This window comes from Heterocephalus glaber, unplaced genomic scaffold, assembly GCF_053883595.1.
Source record: "Heterocephalus glaber isolate CG9 unplaced genomic scaffold, H.glaber_assembly_v1.0 deba00001479, whole genome shotgun sequence".
Lineage (NCBI taxonomy): Eukaryota > Metazoa > Chordata > Mammalia > Rodentia > Bathyergidae > Heterocephalus > Heterocephalus glaber.
Window position 1 is genome coordinate 3999324 of NW_028258316.1, and position 26502 is coordinate 4025825.

General features: G+C 49.1%; 1 protein-coding gene across 12 annotated transcripts in view; it reads left to right on the forward strand.

Moving 5' to 3' along the window:
• Positions 1–19824, forward strand: part of Setx (senataxin) — a 74344-nt gene extending 54520 nt beyond the window's left edge. For 10 of the 12 annotated variants that reach the window (XM_021261828.2, XM_021261831.2, XM_021261830.2 and 7 more), the window contains 8 exons: positions 1710–1859; positions 2990–3097; positions 6240–6427; positions 7361–7453; positions 9029–9193; positions 12053–12151; positions 14066–14153; positions 16713–19824. In XM_021261828.2, coding sequence (XP_021117487.2) covers positions 1710–1859; positions 2990–3097; positions 6240–6427; positions 7361–7453; positions 9029–9193; positions 12053–12151; positions 14066–14153; positions 16713–17456 — 1635 coding nt within the window. In that variant the 3' untranslated portion in view covers positions 17457–19824. Of the gene's footprint in view, positions 1–1709; positions 1860–2989; positions 3098–6239; positions 6428–7360; positions 7454–9028; positions 9194–12052; positions 12157–14065; positions 14154–16712 lie in introns of all 12 variants that reach the window. The other 2 variants (XR_002396522.2, XM_021261832.2) reach the window with 2 other exon arrangements.
• The last annotated feature ends 6678 nt before the right edge of the window (positions 19825–26502 follow it).

Below are 26502 nucleotides of genomic sequence, written 5' to 3' on the forward strand. Positions count from 1 at the left end.
GTGCTCCAGTCTAGATGTAAGCAGAGCAACGGTACAGGTCATGGCCTGAGAAAGTACGGCCTTTGATGGGGGAGGCAGCCCAGATAATGGGGATTGAACCCTGGGAGTCCTGAGCTCCATCCCCAGCCCCTTTAAATTTTGAGACACTCTTGCTAAGTTGCCCAGACTGGCCTCAAACTTTTGATGCTTCTGCCTGAGCCTCCCAGGTAGCTGGGATTACAGATGTGTGCCACTATACCCAGCTCAGAGGCATTGTTTTCCCCCAAAATATTTCTTACTCTGTGGTGGGTTGACTTCACATAGAGATATGAAATCCACAGATGCAGAGAGCTGACTACATAGCTGTTCCCCAGTATTCTTTAAGGTAAACATATCAAATAAGAAGTAGACTAATTGCGGCTAGGCTGAGCCAGTTCTGTCCCGATCATCAACATGAAGCCCTAATGAAATCAAATAGGTCCAAGGGGAGAGAAGCAGCAGTTGATGATGTTAGGGTTTTTGAGCTGAGATATAGTTGAATTTAAAACATCTTTTCATTCAGTTTATTTACATTAAACATCATGTGAAAACTTTATATTAAGATTTAAACTGAGCCCAGAATTAATCTCCCCAAATTTGGGGAGGAGGTCTGTTGTTCACAAGTGTTGTTTGTGCCGCTCGAAATGTGTTTTGTGCGTCACTGAATTAATTGTGCTTGGCAGCTTCCCATGAGGCAGGCTGGGAAGAGACGGTGCCACCGCACTTTCACTGTGTGCTGAATGCCACCATGGCCACCTCAGTGCAGCTCACACACGTGGGGGAGCCCCTGGTTACACAACACGGGTGCAGCCATTTAGCACTGCTACTTCTCAGTGGCAGAAATTCAGGCAGACTGAATCTCTGATCAGTCCCAGTTTATTAATTTGAGTACCAAGTGAATTTAGCATGCATTGTAAAGTGTTACTCACATTGGTTTCATCTTAGTACATTGCATTCTAGAAGTGGACCACAGTTGTTTTTCATCTGTGGAATAAAATATTTTTTAGTACACAGGAAATTGTGTGTGTGTGTGTATTTGAAACAGGGTCTCAATCTGTAGCCCTGGCTGACCTGGACTCACAGCAATCCTCCTGCCTCAGCCTCCCAAGTGCTGGGATTATAGGTGTGCACTACCATGCCTGGCTACACAGGAATTGTTATTGGTGTTTGTTTTTATAAAACAAAGAACAATAGGGCTGGGGACTTAGTGGTTTCACCACCTGCTGCACAAGCTCAAGGACCCAAGTTCGATCCCCGGTACACCCCGCCCCCCCCAAAAAACAAAGAACAATATTACATTATATATGTGTACATTCAAGTTTAGCTCTATGCCTGGTCTCCAATAATTGCTTCACTTTAGTGCAATTATTTAATCTCTCCTTACTCATACTTGCCTGTACACATCTGCCTTTGAGAAGGATTGTTGTCTACTTTGACCACATCAAACCCTGAATAGTTTTTTAAATATGCTTACGTAGTGTTCTAAGCTTAGCCTACAGGCTACTGTGCTGTTTTCGATAGTTGCTGATTACCTTGAATTTTTTTTGTCTTCTGGATATGCTGTTTACTCCTAACCTTCATGTAATTTATTTTTGTCACATAATAGATGGTGGTGGTTTTATATAAGAAGCTTGTCATAGGTAAGAATTCATGTGCAGCTGAATATGATTAAGCTCTCCTTGCTCCCTTAGGTGCAGGGGCGCCCACAGAAGGCCCAGAGTACCGTGATTTTAGAGTCCCATATCATCTGCTGCACGCTGAGCACCAGTGGTGGTTTGCTGCTCGAGTCTGCTTTTCGGGGCCAGGGAGGTGTCCCCTTCAGTTGTGTCATTGTCGATGAGGTCAGTAGCATCGGCTGAACAATTTTGAACAGTGCTGTGAAAAGCCGTAGGTGAACTGTGGGTGCCAAAGGGTTGATGAAAGTGATTTTAACATCTGATGTTTACCTGCCATTGCCCCCCTTGATTGAAATTGCTTTTCCAGTATTGGGATTACAGTTTTAAAGATGCCTAGTTGTTTCCAACAGTTCCATGCTGAGGGATTAGTGAGCTCCTCCTTGAAATACTTTTGAAGTACTTGTGTATAAGCTATGCGCATCCTTGATGTGCTTAAGTCATCTCTAGATTACTTAGTTATAGACTGTAATCACTTGTAGCTCTGGACAGCTTTAAGCGAGTGCGTCCTGCTAGTATTGGTTGCTCCTCCATAGTTCACTGAGTACACCTTTATTGGTTACTTACTGTTTGCCAGAATGAAAGGTCAGATGCAGAAGAGATGGGACATTAGACACAGAGAATCAGTGTAGGAGACACAAAATCTAATACTCAGGCCCTGTAGATACTTACAGTAAAAAATAAATGTGAAGCCAATATTCACCAAAATAAAAGAACAAGAAAAACAAGTGATGAGAAGTAATTAAAATGTCACTGAATTAAAGAGAAACTTGACGCCTGCTGCGCAAGCGCAAGGACCTGAGTTCTATCCCCGGTACCAAAAAAAAAAAGAGAAACTTGAATCTGGTGATTGAAAAGGCCTACTGAGAAGGAAGAACAAAAGATGGGGAGAAACACAGACACTCCTTGTGTGATAGCTGAGCTCCAGAGATAGTTTCTAAAAGGACTTCAGAGGTGAAAGAGTTCTCAGCACTGTGCCCAGCAGGAGCCATAGCCACAGGCCTAGGCCTGGGATGCACGCCACCTCCTCACTGGGGCTGCTCCCATCCGAGTGGCATCTGTGGTGGCTGATTTCAAAACACAGGTTGAATTTTTTTTTTTCCTAAATTGTGTTTTGAGAGTTTGTTTTGTTGTTCTCATTGCATGCTTTTGTTTTTTAATGAAAAAAAAATCACACTTTTGTTTTAAAATGTGGTACTTTCTGATAGTTAGAACTTAGTGACTAGTTAAGTTGTGTATGGATCCTAGAGTCTCAGAGATCGTTGAGACGGTTTTGCCCTCTGTGCTCTACTCCCAAGGCCGGGCAGTCCTGTGAAGTTGAGACCCTGACCCCTCTCATCCACCGCTGCAACAAGCTCATCCTAGTAGGAGACCCTAAGCAGCTGCCCCCCACAGTCATTTCCATGGTGAGTTACCTTCGTGGTGAGCTTGAAGGGGCAGTTTCTGTTTTTCAGAGGGTGGCTCTTTTTTGCATCGTCATCTTTAATTTGGAGGGAAAAGTAGGGAACAACTGAGAAAAGAGAAGCACTGTTTGAGTTTTAATAAGTAAAAATGGTTGCAAGTGCCCCTTGGTTCATGTTGTGCTTCTGTGTGTGCATGTGTGGAGGAGCCGTGAGCTCTGGAGACAGGAAGCCCACTCTTACATAATGGCATCCACTGCCTGGGCTTTCCCCAAGGGGACCCCATGTGCATGGCACAAAAGCAAGAAAAGAATCTGAACCTGCTAGTTTATATTTAAATATGCACAATTTGATGATGATAGCATAAAGAGGTTATTTTGGAGTACATTTCCAGTTTGGAATTCTCTTTCCTATGGGACAACAAAATGTGCCCCATGCATCATTTGAAGTGAGGGTTACAGGAAAAGGGAGGGAACTAATTGAAAACGCAGCCTCAGCTGAGCACCCAGACTGTGGTCCAGGCTGCCTGTTGTTCAGTCGCATTAAACGTGTCTGCTAGTAATGCACGTGAGCCTCAGGATCCAGTAGCTGTGTGGGGTAATCTGAATAAGCCTAGGGTGTGGTTTTGCAATGTAATAAAATGGATTTTACTAATACATCTTTTTTCTTGTCTGCAGTCCTGATGGTTGGACCCAAGGCCCTACACATGATAGGCAAGCAGTTTGCCACTGAGCTACATCTTTACCCCTTTTATTTTTTATTTATTATTATTATTTTCTTTTTTTGGTACCAGGGAATGAACTCAGGACTTTCCGCTTGCAAGGCAGGTGGTGGAACCACTGAGCTAAATCCCCGGCCCTATTATTTATTTATTTATTTATTTAATTTATTTATTTATTTATTTTTGGTACCAGGGAACGAACCCAGGACCTTCCAGTTTCAAGGCAGGTGCCGGAACCACTGAGCTAAACCCCCGCTCTATTTTTTGTTTTTGAGACAGGGTGTCTTGCTTAGTTGCCTAGGCTGGTCTAAAACTTGTGATCCTCCTGCCTCAGCCTCTCAGAGTGCTGGGATTACAGATGTGTGTCCCACATCCAGCTGTAATATGTAATTTATACAGTCTTGCCCTTATAATCCCAGAGTACAGATCATTTTCAAAGCATTTCTTCTCAGTTGTGGAATGAGTGCGTATGGTTTTTGTTGCTGTGGTTTTTGACCCAGGAATTGCTCAGAAGGAGAGCATAGTTCCATGTACAGTGTCTGTGCACAGGTGCATGACCAGGCCAGGAAGCAGCCCAGGGGCACACCCCTTGTTGAGGGAAAGCCCTGTCTATAGCAAGGGCAGCTGCCACAGTTCTTCCAGTAGGTTAGTACTTCAGTGGCTTACCAGCGTGGAGTGAGAGGGATTGTTAAGGAGCCTCAACTGCAGAGCCTCCTTTGGTGCTTGATAAAAACAGCAGAAATGGCTGGGGATGTAGTTCAGTGGTTCCGCCACCCGCCCCACAAGCACAAGGTCCTGAGTTTGATCCCTGGTACCCAGAAAAACAGCAAAAGTGACAAAAATCCCTCCATTTGGGCTTTTTTGTTTTGTTTTGTTTTGTTTTGTTTTGTTTTGTTTTGTTTTTGGTACCAGGGATTGAACTCCGGTCCTTGTGCTTGCGCAGCAGGCGGCGAAACCACTGAGCTAAATCCCCGGCCCCATTTGGGCTTTTTTGTTACTGCATAAAGAAAACAGGCATATTGAAACAAATTGAAAAAATAATTACAGAGTTCATTTCTACAACATGCCTTTCTCACTGTCTATTTCTAAAGATAATTAATGTGAAAAGTGTATTTTAATAGGTTTTGCTGGGCATTTGTGCGTGCACTTACTCATTTTTTCCAGCATGTATTTATTGAATACCAACATAATTGGGGCACTCTTTTAGATACTGGGGTTATGATATGAAGAAAACAGAAAATCCCTGTCCTTGCATAGCTTATGACTTAGTGGATAAGAGACATAGTAAGTTACTATGACATACAGGGATTATGAGCTTTGTATACATGTATATATGTATATGTTTGAAGATGGTGGAATCATTTATGCAAAATTGCCTTTTTATAAATCAGTAAATTGGTCAGAAATAACATTTCATGTCAGAATATGTATATATAAATCTGTCTCATTGTGTAGGGTGAACTCAGTTCTTTTCTAGAAGTAGATGTGTAATCTTATATAAGTCTTTTCTCTGTTTTCCCAAAGAAAAGACACAGAATTGGGTCTGGGGCTAACTGTAATAAACTTTTGAAGATGTAGATGAAATTGTGAAATATCAGTTAATATTTTATTTAATTAGACAAATCTATTAAAATTACAGGTGTAAATAATTAAGAAGTACTGCCTGTGAACAGGCTTGTTTCATATGCACCTTTGAAGCCAGTGTCTTCTTCAGCCTCCCTCATAAAGATAGTCTTGCGTTGTGCCGTCTTCAGAGCACATTTTCACGTGTGCGGCAGCTCCATGTGGTGCTGTCATTGAAGAGCACTGTCCAAGACACCGTGATAATATCGAGACAGTTTTCTGTGTTGGTCATTTAAGTCGCTGGTTTTCGCACTGCAGGCTATAGCTCATTACTTGGTTTGTGAAATCATTTTAGTGCCATCATTTCAGTTTCTAGCCTGTGTCTTTCACTAGAGTATTAATTCTGTGAGACTTGATCTTGTTTAACTTGGCAGTTGCAGTACTCCAGATTAAGTACACACCAGATGGGTGGATGAAGAAATAGATCCTCAAAGACTTGTTTACAGTGGCATTTAATATCTCTCCTCGTGAGAGTATGTGCCAGAAGTAATTGTTAAGACCTGTGAAAAATCTCTTTGCTTCTTTTATTATCGACTCTTTCAGTGATAACATAGATTTGATTGTGGTCATTCATAAGATCATGTCTCTGTCATAAGCAGTGTGTGAATGTTCCAAATTTACACGATATTCAAGTCACGCAGCTCTTTCCAGAAGCTGTCCTTTCTCTGGATCTGGCTGCTGGTGATCTTATGCCACCAGAACCTTGCCCTGGATGCTAGGAAGTTAGGGCTTACTAATTGTTTTTGTAATAGTAAGAAGGTTTGTGCAAACGGCCGGGGATGATGGCTGTGTCTGCCCCAACAGAAGGCCCAGGAGTACGGCTATGACCAGTCGATGATGGCACGCTTCTGCAGACTGCTGGAGGAGAGAGTGGAGCAGAACACGATCGGCAGGCTGCCCGTGCTGCAGCTCACTGTGCAGTACAGGATGCACCCGGACATCTGCCTCTTCCCGTCCAATTACATTTATAACAGAAGTTTGAAAACACATCGGTAGGTTCCCTTCATGACTGGTCAGCTTACTTCATTTATACTTTTCCCTGCTTAGGAAGAGTTGCCCTTGTATTGTGTTCTTAAGTCTTGTCACATAAAGTTGTAACAGTGTTGGCTGGATCAGATGCAGATAAGCAGAAAGGGAGAAGTCACCCATATTTATCCTGTCCAGAAATAGTCATTGGCGAACCTGTTTCCAGTCTTCTGTGATGATGTTGCTCTTCTTGGTGCTGAGGGCTAAACCCAGGGCTTCATGCTGCACAGGGGATGTGCCGCTGCCCCACCCCAGTCCTTTCATCTGTATCTTTTTTGGGGGGTGGGTACTGGGGATCAAACTTGGGACCTTGTCTTTGCGAGGCATCTGTATCTTTTATTCATTCTCTTTTGGTTTTTCTATGGGTTTTTCTTTGTTTTTTGTTTTATATAGGGTCTCGCTATTAGTTTAGGCTGGCCTTGAATTATATAGCCCAGGCTGCCCTCAAACTTGTGCCAATCCTCCTGCCTCAGCCTCGAGAGTGCTGGGATTAAAGGCATGCATCACCATGCCCGGTACTTTCATTGTCCTTTTAAAATTTTTAAAAAATTGGACTATGTGGGCTGGGGATTTAGCTCAGTGGTTCCGATACCTACCTTGGAAGTGCAAGGATCGATCCCTGGTACAGAAAAAAAAAAAAAAAAAAAAAAATTGGACTATGCACAGTGTTGTGTGGCTTGCTTTTTTCCATTGACAGTATTTTGAGTAATTTCCAATCATAATTGTTAGCACTTTCCTTAGCACTAGAAGAGAAATACAATCCGTTTTGGCCTTTTGTTGGTACACATCTGTAAAAGATCTTTTGTCCCCTTACTGGCCCTAGCCCCTCCCCACACAGAACAAAACAATGCATCATCTGTCCTGTGCCTTGGATTCTGAAGGTGGCTGCTGTCTTACAGGTTTACTGAATCTGTTCGATGTTCATCAGACTGGCCCTTTCAGCCTTACCTTGTGTTTGATGTCGGAGACGGTTCAGAAAGACGGGATAATGAGTATGTTCTCCTCTGTATTTCCCAGTGGTGGTCTCAGAATTGTCACATTATTTTTGTTTTGATTTGTGTTAAAAACATTTGCTATATACATCTGTCTGCTTAGTGCCAGGGCATGGCAATTTTCACCAGCCATTCTGACAGCTTCCCCTCCGTCTGTGTAATGCAGTAACTGCAAGTGTTAGGCAAGCGCATGAGTAGACACATGCAAAGATGGCAGTGGTGAGTGGAGCAGGCGCCGTCCCATTGCGAGGGAACTGGTCTCAGGGGAGACGGCAGTAGCCAGGTCATCAGCTGGAAGTAACTAGGTCAGTCTGGGCAGAAGTGTAGATCGGGTGTTAAGGTGAGAGTGGGAGGAGTCGAGACAAAGATGGGACAGTGCTTAGGGTTTGGGGTATGGATGAGGGGACGTGTTGGGGCTGGCTGTAAGTGACAGCACCAAGGAGCACTGATGTAGCTAGGTAGCAGAGACATGGGAGGAGCCAGAGAGCTGCTGAGAGAGAGAGGAGAGGAGACAGCCCAGGCGCCATTGCCCCCTCTCTCATGGAGCGGAGCGAGAGGAAGGCCCAGTTCACTGCCCTGTCTCAGAGGACTGCGAGCAGAGCAGGTGGTGTCGGGGCAGAAGCAGGGATGGAGAGAAAGGCTCGGAGGAGGAGGAGCCCCACTCACAGCGCATCTGTCCCCCAGCACTCTGGGGGCTGAGGGAGGAGGCTCACTAGTTGGAGCCCTCACCCTGTCTCACAATAAAAAGAAAGGGCTGACGATGTAGCTCGGTGCAAAGGCCCTGGACTCATTCCTCAATTCTGAAAAAAACAAAAACACACAGGAGGAGATGGCTGGCTGACGCAACCGGCAGGATTGAGAGGTCGGTGTAAGCCGGAGTGTGGAACAGAGGGGCTTCACCCAGAAACAGCCGGGGCGCTGAAGGTTGAGGGAGGGAGCAGGCAGCCCATGGACTGGGTCGTCTGGAGAGCTAGTGAGACAGACAGACATCTTGGGAACACCGTGCAGGGACAGCGCATCCCCTGGATCCCCTGGTGTGCTCGGGCTTACGGGGGAACATGCGCCTGGGGGTGGCTCGGGTCGGGGGTGTGCGTAGGAGTGGTGCGGGGCCCCTGGCACTCAGCTCCGTGCACCTTGGTGGCCTATGTGGGTGGCGTCCCCTCCGCCACGGGGTGTTGTGTGGCTTGTGTCCCCAGGGGTGGGGATTAAGGGAGATGATGTATCTGACATTCTTCCTCAGTCCGTAGACCATAGCGTGTTAGTGCTCGATTCGTATTTGCATTATTGTAAGTCTTGTTGCTGTTAGTGTGACTGTCACTGTGGTAGCAGTGACAGAAAGTGGTGCTTAAGTGCCAGTTGACTCCAAACTTTCCTCTCTATGGCTTCATGTTGCATTTACTGCTCTGTGTGATGGTAGTGGTCATTATAACATCTGCGAGCATTACTGGGCGAGTAAGAGATGAAACCCGTCTGCCTGCCCCTTACTCTCATGGGAAGTAAGTTAACTGGTACCTGTTAGTAGTTAGACTGCTGTGAGTCTTGACATGTTTTTTTTTTTACTCCCATCTTGTTTAGCTCATATGTAAATGGTCAAGAAATAAAATTGGTGATGGAAATAATTAAACTGATTAAAGAAAAAAAGAGAGAGATTAATTTCCGAAACATTGGCATAATAACTCATTACAAGGCTCAGAAGATAATGATTCAGAAGGATTTGGACAAAGAGTTTGACAGGAAAGGGTAAGGTATTTTCACATATATTTCTAGTTTTTCTGTTGAATTAGAAGCTAGAGGGAAAGGAAACTGAGCTCAAGGCAGTGGTCTCAGACCACAGAAAGGGGCGACACGACACAAGGCAGCTGGGACTCCAGCTTGAGTGGACTTGACTGGACGCGTGTGGGTGGGGCCAGGGCCCGGGCCAGCGAGCTGCCTCCAGGCGGGCGTCTGGAGGTCAGCCCTGTGCGGGCAGCAGTGCTGCTGAGAATGCCCGGCTGCTCTCCCCTCAGCTCTGGGACTTGCTGACCTGAGTTGTAATTATACCAAGACCAGCGAAGTCACTTGGAATAAATTGTGTAACACTTCTACTGTCTTTAGGTTTAGAGTGTAGCTTGTTTTTGTCTTCTTACCTCTGCAGTAAAGTTAACAATACAGATTAGAAATCTATTTCCTCCAAGTTTCTTAACCCAAAACACACAGACAACCAGAATTAACTCTACAAAGACCAGAAAGTCTGAGCAGACCTGTGTACCAAGTAGAGAGAGAGGATTAGTGTTCGAACCTTGCGGGAATGAAAAGCCCAAGACTGACCTCACTGGTTTATTCTCCCAAATGCTACAACAAGAAGTAGCACTAGTTCTTCTCAGGCTCTTCCAAAAAAGTAGAACCCCCCCCCCACTTCGTTTTAGTAAATGTTTTCGATACTTAGTGATTACATTCAGCTTTGGTATTGAAACATACAAGTCTCTTCTTCATCGTTACTCCCCCTGGGCCACATACTTTGTAACTCATTCTAAGAGGATAATATTTACCCACCTGCCAGAGCCAGGGAAAGAGATTACCAGAAAACTGCCAGCTGCATAATTTATTCCATATGCAAATGTCCTAAACCAAAAAGTAGTAGACCTAATTTAGCAGTATAGCAAAAGGATTACTTGCCAGGCGGGTGCAGTGCCACTGAGCTACATCCCTGGCTGTCAAACAAGTGAGATTTATCCCAGGGAAGCAAAGTTGGGTCAACATAGGAAAATCAGTGTGTGGCCCCGGATTAATAAGAGTATGGCAGGGCGGGGGACCCTGCATAATCATCTGGTTAGATGCAGAAAAGCCAGCTGATAGAATCCAGTGCCCTTTCTTGGTTAAAAATGCTGAACAAAATGGGAATACAGAGGAGATTTCTTAACCTAATAAAAGGCGTTCATGAAAGCCTCACAGCTAACGTCATTCTTAATAGGAGTACAGAAGCCTTTGCTCTCAGATTGTGTGGGATGTTTGCTCTCGCTGCTTCTGTTCCACATTAACTAGAGGGGCAGCCAGAGCCGTTAAGCAAGAAAAGGAATTAAAGGGAAGAGGTAAAACACTGTCTTCATAGATGGCATCATCTTACAGAAGCCCTGACAAAGCCACATGAAGGAAATATTCGTGCTGATAAACAGGCTTACTGGTAGAGTTCAGGATACGAGGTCAGTGTATTAAACATCTGCTGTTATCTGTACACCAGCAGTGAACAATCTGAAACAGAAAGACAGTTCATTTACAGTAGCATCCAAAAGAATAAAGTACTTAGAAATAAACACAGCCAGAGAAGTGTAAAGCTTACACATTGACGTCTGTGAGGCGTGGTGGTCAGAAACTGAGAAACCCTGAGTAGGAGAGGCCGCTGTGAAGACAGCAGTGCGCCCCACAGCAGTCGGTGGTGCAGGGCTAGGACAGCAGCATGAGGGGAGTCTGCATGGCTTCAGATGAAGTGGCAGTTTCTTAGGGGTGACCCCAAGGGGGAAGATGTGCGCACTGGACTGTATAAAAGTTAAAGAGTTGTGTCAAAGGGCACTGTCAAAAGAGTAGAAAGGACGGGATGTAGGTGAGTGGTAGAGCACTTACGTGGGGCACATGAGGCCCTGGGTTCTGTCCCCCAACGCTGCAGAAGTAAAGAAAAGGGAGGGAAACAACCGGCAAAATGAAAGAAAATACTTACAAATCATGTATCTGATAAGATTCTCCTATCTAGAATACATAAAGAACTCTTACAACTCAATTTTAAGAATGGGCAAGAAATTTGAATAAATAGTTTTCAGGAGAAGATATACAAGGGCCGGGGATGTTGCCCAGTGGCACCATGCCTGTGTGACAAGTGCAGTGCAAGGCCCTGATTCGAGGCTTGGTGTGGGGTGGGGGTACAAATGGCCAGTAAACACTCGAAAAGATGTTCAGTGGCGTTTGTCATTAGGGAAGTGAAAATCAAGCACAATATGCCACTTCACATCCACCGAGATGGTTATAATTAAAGGTAGCAAGCAGGGAAGATGTGGAAAAATTGGAACCCTTACACACATGCATTGCGGATGAGGAGATAAAGTGGCAAATTGCTACAGAAAACACTGTGGTAATTCCTCAAAATATTCAATGTAGAATTACCATCCGACCCAGCAGTTTCACTGTAGGTATATATCCTAAAGAATTGAAAAAAATGTCCACACAGAAACTTTGACATGAATACTCTTAGCAACGTAGTAGCCATACACTGGAAATAAACCCAAGTGTCTGTTTATTATAAATAGCTAAATTGTGGTATGTCTACATGAAATACTAGTCAGAAAAGAAATACTGTTACCTGCCACCCCGTGGGTGTGTTAGTCTAAGGGAAAAGAGCCAGTCTCAGAGGAGCACATTGTATGGTTTCCATTTGTCTAACATTTTCGGTATAAGAGACTCTAGAGAGATGGAATATGGACTAGTGATTGCCCAGGCAGAAGGGAGAGGGCAGATTGCCGCTAAGGCTATGATACCATGAGAAAGGTTTAAAAATACCGCTGCCATATAAAAGAAAGTATGTTTACCACTTATTTTATTTTCTGAAGTCTCTCTGTCTCTCTATGTACATAGACCAGCAGAGGTGGACACCGTGGATGCCTTCCAGGGCCGCCAGAAGGACTGCATCATTGTCACCTGTGTCCGAGCAAATGCCATGCAGGGCTCCATCGGGTGAGGTGCTGACCCTGCTGCTGCTCCCTTGCTTATAATCCGAAATTAGGCCCATCGTCCTAATGTCTCGGTCATTTATTAACTTCCTTTTGTAAAACTTGTGCAGCACGATGAAGGTTTCTTTAAAGTTGTGAAGTAGATCCATTGTTAGGTCTGCCTTTTCATTAACGCATCTCCTGTCTTCTTATTTAACAAGAGTGAAAGTCATGGGATGAAGTGTATTTTGCCGGGGCACTGATTCTCCCAGTGTTGTGTGTCCTGAAGTGGCTTCCTCCCGCTGTCTCTGCACTGTGGCTTGGTCTGTCCTCGCTGCTCTCAGTTTGCTCATAGAAGATGCCAAGGGTCCCCTGAGTCTCCAGGCCCAGACTTTTAATGTGGCGATTTGTCCTCTCTCAGGAGACCCAGATAGGATTGATAGGTTGTAAGTTTAATTATTCTCTTTTTTAGGCAAATTTTATTTGTATTTAAAAACAATATTTTAATATAATACAAGTAGATATTAAAGAAAATATTTTTAAAAGTCTTCTTACATCTATGAAAAAATATAAACCAAAATTTCATTACAAATTAATTGAAGAATAACAATAGTTAATATACCTTATACCATGATTTTAAAAGAATGGCCAAAAGTTAGAGTACAAGTCATAGACAAAAAGACTTACAAAAAAGAAACAAATAGATAGTAGCAAAAAACTTTTCTTTTCAATGAATCTAGCTGTATAAATAAAACAAATTAGTATATATATTGAAATTTTAAAAATATTTCACGGAATATATAATTTGGGAAATTATTAGGACTTCTCCCTACTTTATTTTCTATCTTCTTTTTTTCATGTTTTCTTTAACATTTAATAGAAACTATATACAAAAATTTTTATTGTATTTTACACAGAGCCACAGAAATTTCCATAGATCAGAAGGAGGATAGACAGTGAAGGAGGGTCCAGGCCTGTGGATATTTTCTCAGAGCATGAAAGTCAGAGTTCAGTTGGGGAAAAGGGCTCAGACTGCCAGATTACCTGGATGTTAAAAAAAAGCAAAAATGCAGGCCACCAATATTTCAAAGGCACCATTTTAAAGGGAGGCCGCATCTAGTCATGTATGTGGATTCTTGCCTGTGACTTAGGAAATGCCACTCCAAAGATGTCTTTCCCATTAAGCCGATTCAGTCCTAGACATAATAATTATTCTTAAAGAAAATAGCAGGGCCGGGATTTACCTCAGTGATTCCGGAGCCTGCCTCACAAGTGCAAGGTCCCAAGTTTGATCCCCAGTACCAAAAAAAAAAAAAGAAAGAAAATAGCAGTTGAAGTGTGCTCTTCCTCCATCCCTGGTGTGGCCTGGCTGCATACACATACAGAGATTCTCACCAGATCACTTGATAAACAGTCCCACCTAATTTGAAGTTTTTACCTTTATCATAGACCCATTGTGTTTCTGATCTACTGATAGGTTTGTCTTATGTTTGAATATTTCTGCTCTGTGTCAATGATTTTTTTTTTCCCCTTGGTACTGGGGCTGGAACTCAGGACTTTCCTCTTGCCAGGCAGGCGGAGCACTGCTGAGCTAAATCCCCAGCCCTGTCCATGATATTTTAACATTCCAGATATATTTTAAAATAATTGAACTGGTATGTAGTTAAGATTTATAAATACTCTTAAATTTTCTAGTATCTGATCCATGTCAAAATAGGAAATGAAGGAATGTGACACTGGAGTAAAGCATGAGGGATTTGCTTCTGCGCCAGGAGCCTGGGTGGGGCAGAGTGAGAAGCCACTGCGCCTGCGGGATGGGACGTGAGGGAGCCCTGGAGAAGCAGCACTGGAGAAGTGGCTCGGCTGCTGCCTGCGCTGTGCTGGGGCATGGGGTGTGGTCGGGTCTGTTGGGGAGAAGTGACGCTCTTTCTGTTGCTAGGTTCCTGGCCAGCTTGCAGAGGTTGAACGTCACCATTACACGCGCCAAGTACAGCCTCTTCATCCTCGGGCATCTGAGGACCCTGATGGTAGGTGGCTTCTTGGGGCCGCAGGAAACTCATTTTTGCCCCTGGCTACTGTTACTGGATTGGGTTTTGTTTTTGTTTTCCATCAAAGTTGAAGTGGTTTTGGGGTTTTAAAGTAAGTCGTATCCTCCAGCAACTTTGTAGGGGGAGCTTTTGTGTACATGTGAAGCGGCTCGCTTTCTCAGCCTGAAGCCCAGGTATCTACCCCGGGTTCTCAGCATGACCTTTTTAAAACATGATCTGTGTCATAAGGTTATTTAAAAACGTCTGGGAGGGCCGGGAGTTTAGCTCAGTGGATCCGGCGCCTGCCTTGAAAGCACAGGGTCCTGAGTTCCATCTCCAGTACTGCAAAAAGAACAAAACAAAGAACTGTATGAGGCCACACATGTGAACTGCTTAGAACAGCTGGACTGATGTCGCCTTACTGGTCCCGTCTAATGCCAGAGAGCAAGGGCGGGAGCCGCTCTGATTCGCGCTTCCCCTCGGTCTGCACCTGCGTCGCGGCTGTGCTCGGCAACGGGCAGACAGGGCTGCTGATGTCAGTGCTGCCACAGCTGGCTGCAGCACCTGCTGCAGTCTTGTCTGTCTCGGGGTGTAATAGCTTCTGGGGGTTTAAGGGGTTATTTATTGGGCATTGGAGGAGAGGAGCTGACTCAGCACTTGTCCCCCCACCACCACCTTGGTACCAGCAGGGGGCCGTGCAGACACACCTGTGCCAGTAAGTCCCCTCTGCTCCATCCACATACCCATGGGCTTAATCACACAGAGGTGGTTTGGGCTCCTCTTAAAAGAAGTTATAATCTCTGTACTAGATTTTTTTCTTTGGTACTGAGGATCGAACTCGGGTCCTTGCGCTTACACAGCAGGCGGCGAAACCATGAGCTAAATCCCCTGCCCTATAATCTCACATTATGCTGTTTGGCCATAAAAATTCATATGTACATTGAGAGTTTAAAAGTCATTTTTCGTAGGGGAGACTGATGCAGCCTTTCTTTGCAACTTTCTGTGAATCTGTATCTCAAAGGATTTTTAAAATTATTTTTCCCGTAACTATAAGGTTCTGAGTGTTAAATGACTTTTCAGTTGAATAACCTGTTAAAATTGCTACTGTACGTCTGAGCAAAACAGTGTGAATGTATGGCAGGCTGTGATGCTGTAAACTTGCAGAGGTGAACACTGCGGGAACAGCCTCCTCCTGATGCCTTTGTGGACTTCACTGTTGTTGGCAGCCCCATGTGTTATGCGTCTGCAGAGCCCCCAGGATGAGACTTGGAATGTAGGAGATTTCTCCAACTCCAAGGATGGGGTGGAGGAGGCGGGACAGCCCGCCAGGGCAAGGGTGGCTGGAATTTGGAAGTTGACTGCAGCGTTGGCAGAGCTCTGACCTGGGTTGATGACGGTGTTGTCGGCCCTGCTGGGTGGTGGTGGTGGGGGGGGTTGGACAGGGCTGCTGGTGGGGCATTTGGTCCTCGCAGGGACAGCACAAGGCTACAGCAGAAACCCCAGCTGAGCAACTTCTTTGGTTCTGGGTTTTCTTTTCTTCCGGATTCCTTAGCTCCTTGTGAAAATTCTCTGCTGTTGTGACCTTAGGGTCAGGTTAAACGCCAAGTTCAGGTGTAGTAGACTTAGCAGAAACAGCAAGGCTGTCTCCCTCGCACCTGTGTCTGCCACAGGCAGAGATCTCTGGGGCCTCTGAGTATTCCAGTTTTACCAGTGAGAAAGCAGGTTCAGAGAGGTCAGGTGATGATCGACATCACACAGCGAGGGACTATCATGAAGCCCCACTGTCCCCCACCCACCTTTACGGATAGTGCAGGAGCCTGCATGAGGGCAGTTGTCCACTTCTTTTTCCTTCCATCCTCCCCCCCAACCCCGCTCATTCTTTGTCTTCCTAAAGAGACCCAAGTGGTAGCGGTTGTAAAGCAGCAGTTAACTGCTGGGCAGACTCTGAAGGGAAAAGAGGAGAGGCGCTTTGGGTGTTTTCCCCCCTGAATGTGCTGTTCATTTCTTAAGCACCTCTGGGAAAGAATCAAAGTGGGGTGATCTCGTTGGTGTGCTGTTTCAGTGGGTTAGGGGCTCGGGTGCTTCACAGTCAGCCTCTGAAGCTGTGCCTTCCCGCTGAGGCTGACAGGGTGGGCAGCGCCCCGACCGGCACGTGCAGGGCCAGTTGGGCACTTGGAATGGGGCTGGCAAGGCTGGGGAACTGCATTTTAAATTTTATTGAATTTTAATGAATGGAAACTTAAGTAGACGGGAAGCATTTGGCAGCTAGTGCAAATCTGCGGGGCAGCTTATTCCCAGGTGACAGAGTCAGAGTGCCAACTGGCCGCCTCCTCACGGCCCTGACTAGTACTGGTGCTTAGTCACACGGCTCTGTCACTCTGTACTCCGACTTACTTTGTGTCCTTTTAGTTTTATGTGATGAGTGGTGGATTCTTGGGGTCTAATCATGAAAATTTACATATTATTTGTTAAGCAATGAAAGCTACAGCCCTGTGCTTGCCAGGCATAATGTTTCTTCGGTGTGTGATTGTTTCTTCCTTCTCTTCTCTTTGTTTCAAGGAAAACCACCATTGGAACGAACTGATTCAGGATGCTCAGAAGCGTGGTGCCATCATCAAAACCTGTGACAAAAGCTATAGACATGATGCAGTGAAGATCCTGAAACTCAAGCCCCAGCTGCAGCGGAGTCTGACCCACCCCCCTACCATAGCCCCTGAGGTGTCCAGGCCCCAGGGCGGCCTGCCCAGCAACAGGCTGGACAGTGGGCTTGCCACAACGTCCTCGGCTGCCTCTCTGTACCACAGCCCCTCTGACTCCAACGAAGCTGCTGTCACTGTAACTGCAAGGGACCCAGAAAGGTCGCCCCTGCAGGAACGACTTCGGGACCCACGACTGCTCAAGAGATTTGAGGCTGAAGCCAAGGCAGGGACATTCCTCAGGGATCCACAGGCCATGAGCCCCCAGCATCCTGGAGGGATGCCTCCCTGGGCAGAGCTGGGCTTTTCTGTGACTTATCAGGACTTTGGCGGTGCCCTGCAGCCACCTGCTGCTAATGTCGCCCCTCAGAGCCACTACAGACCTCTGGCACAGGGTGAGCCTCCCGCTGCTGGCACTGATGCATTTGTGAGTAGAAAAGGTGGTAACCAGGAGGGCGGGCTGGGTCACAGGAGAGAGGGTTGGGCCTTCAGTGCGGGCGAGCAGGAAGAGGACTGTGGCTCTGCGACTTACTACCCAAAGAACTCCGCCTGGGACAGCAGGGGGGCAGAAGAGGACAGCAGTTCGAAGAAGAGAAAGCTTTTGTAGTAAAGCCATGTGACGGGACTGGACTGTCAGCCCTGGGCATTCTGTAAACTTAAGGTGACCACTGCATAGGACCACTCAGATGAGGTGATTCTTTTTTTTCCCCTTTAAGGAGTTTGTGTGCTGTTGGAAAATAAAGAAGTGTGTCCGATGCCTGAGCCTTCTGGTCACCTTGAGTAGTTTTTGCCAGTTGCTCAGTTTTCTGAGGGCATCTGTGCATCTGTAGTAACGCACGCCTTTGACGGCAGGACTCTTGTTTTCTGAGTGGTCAGCTCTGGAGGTCAGACTGGAGTGAACGTTGTAAAAGTTGCAGTGTATATTTGTATAGCAAATAACAAGACACTTTTAAAGTTTAATGTTCTAGACCACTTTTCTTTTCTCTGCTTACAATGTTGATCATTTTTTAATGGAACAAACTGTTTATTAAAAGAGGAAGGCTGGTGCTTTCATCCATTGTGATGGAGACAGGGTTCTGTAACAGCCTAGGTGTTTGGGATGAACAGTGAGTGCCAGGGGCCAGGGGTCTCTCAGCTGTGTTTAAAAAGCCAGGGTCCCGTGGGGACCTTGGGGAAGTGCAGTCACAGGAGAAGCTGTGCCGATCCCAGGACATGGTCTGTGACGAGTCCCCGGGCTGTCTCAGTGCACACAGCTCCCAGCTAACGCCCTCACTCTTCCCAAAGCAGAAGAAGGCTTGCACCGTCCCGTTCAGGCACCCCGGCGTTGGTGAGCCTCGTGCAGCTGCCAGGGAAGATAGGTGCTGGGGTGGCCGTGGAGGAACTGCCTCCAGTTGCTTAGTTGCAGCTTGCGGAGCGCCAGCGAAATGTAACTCTCCAAGGAGTCAGATCAGCAGGCCGCTGCGGGACCACGGGGCAGGCTGAATAGAGCACTTCTGTTGGAAAGATCCACTCCAAGAGGAGTCACAGCAAGAGTTGAGAAAAAAAAAAAAGAGTTGAGGGAGCTGACAGATCACCCTCCGCAGCACTGCCTGGCGGCCGCGTGGCATAATCCTACCACCTGCTCCTCGGGGAGCTGACTGCTCTGCTGGGGAGTGGCGGGTGGCTGCCCTGGTCCAGGTCCCCAGGCATCCACACGCAAGCAACTGGCCGGACAGCCGGTGGTCTGACAACTGAGGGCTTGCAGTGAGTGCCGAGTGGCCCGTCCGCTCATTTGAGGCAAGAAGACAAAGTCCTAAAGATGAATGGGCACTCTCTGAAACAGTGCCTGTTATGTGTCGTCTGCTTTTTCAAGCAAAAAGTTTTGTGTAGAAATTCTCTTGGCACAGTGTAGGAGCTTTGGGTAGCCAGCTTCTGGGCGCCCGGCTTCCGCACCCTGTTGTTCCCTGCACCTCTCCCACTGTGCCTGCAAGTGTGACTTGTGTCAGCTGAACACCCCCAAACCAGGGAGCAAGCACTTTGTGCCCAGAGCTGGGCCTGCCTGTTTGTGGGTGCAGTTTGTCCTGGGCTGCGTGTGAGGAAGTTGGGGTATGGGGCCCACTGTGGTCCAAGCTTCCTCCACAGACTTTGGCAAGAAATCTCATTATTACCCTACGATTCCTTTCCTGCTCCCACGGCAAAGTGCTTGTCTGAAAACTCTGGGTTTCTAAGGGCGGCGTGAAAACCAGCGGGATCCAGCATTGCCCTGTGCTCATGCTAATGTAACACGTGGCTCGGGAAGGCCATCCCCACAGCGTGCACGCGGCGTCCTCTCCACTCAGGAGACTTCTCAGGCTGTGTTCATCTGCTGGGTCACCACTCACTGGCTTGTTTGTGCCCAAAGCAGCAAAACTCTGTTGTCTTTTGTTGTCTTTCTTTTCTTTGCGGTGCTGGAGATGGCGGTCAGGACCTTGTGCACTCTGAGTACGGTTGGACCTGACATTAAATTTGAAACTTATTTATTGCAGTTGGAAGCGTATTTGCAGGGCGGCATGTGTGCCAGCTGTGGCCTTTGCTGATGTGGCCGTCACAGCGCTGTGCTGTTGTACGGTGTCAGCCTGGAGGGTGAGGAGTGCCACGTGCATCCCTCTCTCAGTCTTAGTTTTCTCAGTCGTAATACTGTATGTCCTACTTCAAAGCTTGAGTTGCTTTTTTGTACATAACTTGCCTTGGATTTATTGTGCAATTTGTTTATATGTTTTTGTGAATTATCAGGAGTAGATTTGATAAATACATGTGAATAACCTCCTGTAAATAAATTTTATAACAAAAATGTACTAAACTATTTTCTGAAATTAGTTGTGCAGATTGAGAGTTCTTGCTGTAGCTTTGACTTTATGCTATGGATTCTTAGCTGGAATTTGGCACAGTAGCTCGGTTGCCTGGTTAAAACCTAAATTTTAAGAGAAAATGACAATTAAAAATAGAAATAAAACTGAGATGCGCTGGAAGTTACGTGTGACTTGAGTCGAGCCCTGTCTTCGCCGCGCCTCGGTGGGGATTGGTCGTTGGGACCAACACGGGAAGCTCACTCTGCGGCCCGGCCCGGCTGGCTCGGGCTCCTGGCTCCTGCTGCGCCCTCAGTGCGGTGACGAGGTGGTGACCGGTGCGTCTTCTCAGGCAGCAGTGGAGCTCAGTTGTGTGGTGCACAGGCATCTGCAGGGCCACAGCTCACCTTTAGCCGGGGTGGGGAGGGTGAGGTAGGAGGGACATTAGGGGATTGCGTGGCCATGACCGTGGCCGGAGTCCCAGAAGACAGGAGGCAGTGCAGGCTGTCAGGGGCCCCGGCCAAGTGGCTGCTGGAAGTGGGGCACTCTGTAAGCGCAGGAGCTGGGCCTGGGGCCCCTGCGGCCCTCCCGTGAGCCTGCCGAGGGGCGCTTTGCCTCAGCCTTGGCTCCTCCTGGGCCCGTCATGGCACAGCCGGCTCAGCCGCCACACCCTGCTAGTGTGTAGCACAGTGCCAGGATGGCCTGGTGGCACACCCGCGGGGGACAGGGGGCAATAAATTTGCCAGATGACCCGACGAGGGGCTGCTGTGTGACAGCCACTTGGGCATTTCGTCCCTGCAGTCCCTCCTGACGCAGCCCCCATGCGTGCCGCCACTGCCTGGCTTTCACCATTCATTGAGGACCAAATAATTCAAGGAGGAAACTAAAATTTAGCTTCAGCGTCAGTGGAATTTATAGTGTTGTGCAGCACCATGAAGGCAGTTTGTGTACACGAGGGGCCCCTCCCACCTCTTGGAGACCCGAGTCACCGTGACCCGGTGCTGCTGTACACAGGACACTCACCAAGCCATGCCGGGGCATTGGCAGGGGCCCTGGACAACTCAGCCGCCGCCGTGGGCTCACTTTCTCTACCCAAACAGTAGTTGGGCTTTGATCCCATTCTGGTTCTTTTTACCAGGAAGCCCTAAAATCCCAGGCTGTGAGCTCGAGGTTCTGGAAGGAAGAGACGAAATGAGTTATGGTGGTTTGTAACGTGTCCGCCTGTGTCCTGAGGTCCCTGAGTGCCCAGTGTGGGGCCCAGAGGACCTGGAAGCCCGAAGCCCTGCAGCCCTGCAGCACTGTGGTCCCTTAGCTACTGGCTGGCCAGGGTAGGGCAGCACAGGCCTGCAGCAGCCACGCCCTTCCTCAGCGTCTCCAGTCCCTGCCAGGTGGGCCTTTGCCTCTGTGGCAGAAGGCAGGACCCAGCAGGACACCCCACTGTCTCCACAGCTACAGGTTCTGACCACCCTTGGGATGGGCTGTCCTTGCTGTCCTCGTTTCCGGCCTCCACCACCAGACACTCCCCCTTTTATCTTGGTTGCCATTTAAAAGCCCCCCCTCGCAGACAGTACAGTTTTTGCATTCAAGGGTCATGCAAATTGTAAAGCATTTAAGAGGAGAGCAGCCTTACCTTTACCCAGCTATTCTCCTTATTCCCAGTGTTCCTACTTGCTCTCAGGACTCATGTCCTTCGGCCAGGAGCACTGCTCATTCAAGAGGAGAGGAGGTCGGCTGGCACTGGAGCCACTCGGGTCCCACGTGGGACAGTGCTCGATGCCCTCTCTCCTGGTGTCGGGCTGGATACAGAACTTGGGACGCCGGCCCTTCTGTCCTTGTCATGCCAGTGTTAGTCCCTGTGCTGGGCTCTGCATGTTTGTGCCCTCGTAATTCATTGAAACTAAGTCCCTGGGGTGGAGAAGTGAGGGCCACCAGGTTCTTCCATTAAGAAGCAGAACTGTTCCAGTCCACTGCATCCTCCCTTCCTTTTACTTTAAGGGTTTTTACCTTTTCATAGTTAACATAATTTCCTGGTTGTGGGCACATTCACCAATGGTAATGGGTTAGGTAGCGCGCTCGCTCGCTCTCTCTGTGTGTGTGTGTGTGTGTGTGTGTGTGTGTGTGTGTGTGTGTGTGTGTGTGTGTGTGTTGAGACAGGGTTATTCAGGTCGGGCTGGATGGGCTTAAACTCACCCTGTAGCCCAGGCTGGGCTCCAACTCACCGTGATCCTCCTGCCACACCCTCCCTAGTACTGGGATTGCAGGCGTGCGCCACCACATCTGACTTGTATACTTATTTTATCTTTCCACTTTTAATTTTTACAGACAAGGTGAATTACCTTTATAATAAAAATAATTTTACAGGGCCGGGGATGTAGCTCAGTGGCACCGCCTGCCTGGCAAATGCAAGGTCCGGAGTTCGATCCCCGGTACCGAAAAACGTAATAATTTTACAGAAAATACACTAGTTTCTTAGCCAGTCTCTCTTTAAAAAAAGAAAGAAAGAAAAAAAAACAAAACTGTGGAACAGGCCCCGTGTTCACAAATTTCACCCTGCCCGCGGCGGGATGCGAGGGTGAGTTACATTACGGCCGCCAGGCTGGTCGCTGTCCCGGTCCCTGTCCCGCCGCAGGGACCCCGCCCCTTCCCCTTTCCCATACCCTGAGCCCCAGGGCTGGCTGGGGCGTGCGGGGTGGGCTGGGGGTCTTGGGACGACGTGGCAGCCCCGCGCTACAGGGGTGGCTCCGGGCGACTCCGACTTGGACTCCTTCCGGGCGGGAGGACCTCCGCCAGGGTCCCCACTTCCAGGGTGAGAGAGACCCGCGGAGTTCCCGCCTCCTGCTCCCGGCCCGGGCTGTGCGCAGCGCCCCCGGCGGTCCTCTAAGGACACGAGGCAGAGACCCTGCGCAGGCGCGCTGGGCACCTAGCATCCGCACTCCCGCCCGCTGTACCAGGTCGCCAAGCTCCACTCCCCGTCCCCGCCCCGGCCGCTGCCGACCAGGCTCAGCCTGCACCCGGTATTCATCACAGACGCACCCCACGCCCAGCCTCGCCACACCCCCACCTGGCTGCCTTCACCGACCCGGAGCCCTGCCTGGGGCCTGGCACCAGCTCCACGCGCCTGGACATGCGTGTCCTCCACACGGAGCTCTTACGTTTCAAACATTTCAACATGCAGGACAGCAACAGTGCAAGGGACACCCTGTCCCCTCTGTCCTCATTCCCTTGGATCCTTTACCTTTTAAGGAAAAAGAGCCAAGTGGGCATAGTTGGGGCCACCCTCTCCCCTAGAAGGGCCATCAACCAGAGATGGGGAGTGGCAGTGCCCAGGGACCCCTGTGCCTGTCACCCTGGGACAGCGTACTAGGTAGAACACCCTCAGGGACAGGCTGTCCCATCTCGAAGCTCGGCGGTGCGGGGCTCCCAGCTTGGTCTACTGTCGCTCTCACTCCAGGGCGACTTTCTGGTGCCTCTGTGCTAGGTTCTCTCCAGGACACATCCTCGGTGAGGAATCACGGGTCACGAGCCTATCACGCCAGCTGTGACTCCGAGGCAGGACACTCCCCTGGTACCCATGTCTCTGCCCCGCCCAGCAGTCACACGGTGGGCTGTAAAAGTGCTTTCCTGATCATGTTACTCTGAACCCCTTCGACTGGTGCTCTACCCTGCCTAATTCCACCCGCTGAACAATTTTTAAAAATTATTTAAACATTACCTATTAGTTTTGGTTGGCAGAGAGTGATCGTACATCCTTTGGGATTCGCTGTGACATTTCCTCACGTACACGGCAGGTGAAGATGGGGTCAGGGTAAGCGGCACATGTATCATTCAGACATTTAGCATTTCTTTCTTTGGAGGAAACTTCCGAAAATCTCCCTTTGGAAATAGTTGATTGTTGGCAGCCGTGGTTGCTCAGCTGGGGTATGGAACGTCAGAAGTTATTCCTCCTGCCCACTCCCTCTGGACCCCATGCCCCTCCTGGGCCGGGGCGACCCTGTGTGAGCATCGCTGCAGGCCCATGATTTCCTTTAAGAAAAAACCAGCCTGGCCTCAGGTAGAAAAAGGGGACAGTTTTCATCTTTGCCACTGGAATAGACTTGGGTAACCCGAGTTGCATTTTCCTTTGTGGTATATTGTACTGAGGGTGGAGCCCAGGGCCAGGTATGTGCTAGGCAAGTGTTCTACCAGTGAGCTGGATCCCCAGCCCTTTTCATTTTGCTTTGAGACAATCTCACTAAGTGGCCCACACTGGGCTTAAACCTCAGATCCCCCTGCCTCAGCCTCCCAAATAGCTGGGATTACAGGCATGGGCCACCCAGCCTTACTGGGTCTTGAGTGTGTGTGTGTGTGTGTGTGTGTGTGTGTGTGTGTGTGTGTGTGTGTGTGTTACTGGGATTGATCGATCTCTGGACCCTCACGATGAGCTACATCCCCAGCTTTTTTATGTTCTGTTTTGAGACTAGGGCTCATTAAGTCCCTAAATTGCCCAGGCTGGGCTTGAACTTGCAACCTTCCTGCCTCATCCTCACAGAGTGCTGGAATGACAGGCGTGCACCACTATGCCGGCCCCTCCTGGGCCTTAACACAACTAGGGATGTCACTGGTCCTGTTTGGGCCCAAGGGACATGTCCACCAGAGCCAGCCCACGGAGAGGGGCCCAAGCCTCATCTGAACCCCACGTCTGAGGTCTGCACCGGGACTGCCTGTCATGCACGGCATGTGGACCTGTGGTGCATGGGCTCCTCTCTCCCCGGCCTGGAACCATGGGTGCTGCCCCTGGTGGCCCTTGGGCTCCAAGCCAGCCTGCAGACAAAGTTTGCAGCCCACCATGCCTCGAAGTGGGCCCGGCCTGTGGGGGCCCCCAGGAGCCCCATCACAGACTCGCAGGCCACAGCTTCCTCAGGGGCCAGGTGTCTCCTCCCAGCCCTCAAGGCCTCTGGGAAGTGGCCCCGCCAGCCTGCACCCCAGCCCTTCCACACCTGCGGAGGTTGCTGGGTGAGGGTGAGGTGCACAGACAATGCTGCCATGGATGGGCTTCCCAGGGGTGGGGCAAGCTGCCCCCCGCCCGGTCCCCGCTGCACCCCGCCAGCCTCCTTTGCCTGCCACACTTTCTTCAGCCCTCATCCCTGCAGGCCTGGGCCCGGGCTTGGCAGGTGGTGTGATGGGGTGCACAGTGCCCCCCAGTGTGTTCACAGGGCCCCGGTCCTGCCTGGCAAGCTGGCAGGCGGATGGAGTGGGAGGCCCAGGGCTGTGCCTGCTGTCGGTGGTGCCCAGCCCTGGGACCCTGAGCGAGGACTCACTGTGAGGAGCGGGGACACTGGGGATACAGGGGCACTGCTCTGAGCTCTGAGGATTTGCTCGTTCAGGCCTTGAGCGGCCCTGGGACGTCTCATTCCCGATGAGGAGAGGAAGCACAGGGAGACCGGGTACACTGTGAGAAGTCACACAGCTGCTGGGTGGCAGAGGACAGCATCGCACCCGGGGGGTGATGCCAGAGCCAGTGGCCTCTGCTGCCGCCTTCCCTTGGGGCAGCCGTGTGGGGCTGGGCAGCTGTGAGGCACCAGCTCTCTCCTGGACCCCTTCCTGCTGCCCTGGGCTGGGTCCTGAGGGCTCCTGCTCAGCCAGCCAGGGAACGTCCTGGGGCGGGAAGCCATCTGGAGCATCTGCGGCCCCCACCTGGCTGGGTGTCCGCAGGACAGCAAGTCTTCCCAGCCACCGGCACACAGCCCCGGGGCTCTGGGGACCCAGGCTGACTCTGTCGTGCCAGAGTGGGAGGGGCGGCTCCTGTCCGAAGGCAGAGGTAGAGGCTGTTCAGTTCAGCGTGACCAGCGATGACAGGGAGCGTTTGCCTTCTGGACCTGCCTCTGCCCTGGCTGTGTGGCCCTGATGGCTGATGCCCACTCTGTGGTTCAGGCTTCTTTCTCTGTCCCCTTCCTCTTGACGGGGACATTCAAGGCACAAGGGGTGGCATACGATGGCCCGGGCTGGGATACCCAGGCAGCACTGGGGGCTCTGCTCTTGCACCCACCCTGGCTGGGCTATGGGCTGTGGCTCCCAGCTTTGTCCCTCCTGCCTCTAGCTGTCCCGAGTGTCCCTGGGTCCTGTGATGCTTTGGGTACTTGCCCTCGATGGTTAAATCACCCAGAGTTGTTTTGGGGTGCTTGTAGCTCAGGTTCCTGGCCAGGACACTTGTTGCCTCAGTGTGTGCAGCTGTAAAATGGGAGTCTCCACAGAGTCCACTTTGCCAGGTGTGGTGGCACACACCTGTCATCCCAGCACTCAGGAAGCTGAGGCAGGAGGATTGCAGCAAGTTCCAGGCTAGCCTGGGCTACATGTGAGTTCAAAGCCAGCCTGCACTACATAGTGGGACCCTGTCTCAAAAACCAAAGAACTTAAACAAACACAACCCCTTCTCAGCATCGTGGTGAGGACCCTTGAAGTTATTTCCATCAAGATGGTCCCATAGGCATCAGCTCCCACATTCTCTAACACAATAGGTGGCTGCGGTTGGTGATTTGTTATTTATTTAGGTTTTCTGAGACAAGAGCTCACTTGGTAGTTCAGGCTGGACTTGAACTCCCAACCATCCTCCTGCCTCAGCCTCCTGATTGCTGGGATGACAGGCGTGTGCTTCCATGCCTGGTTTACAATTTATTCTATATCAAATAGCTACAAGAGAGGATTTTGAACATTCCTAACACAAAGAAATGATAAATGTTTGATGTGATAAATGTGCTAATTACCCTCATCTGATCATTACACATTATATACATGTATCAAAATATCACACTTCAGCCCCTCAAAACTATGAAAAAATTTTTAAAAACCCCAAATGTCAGGGCTCAGCACAGA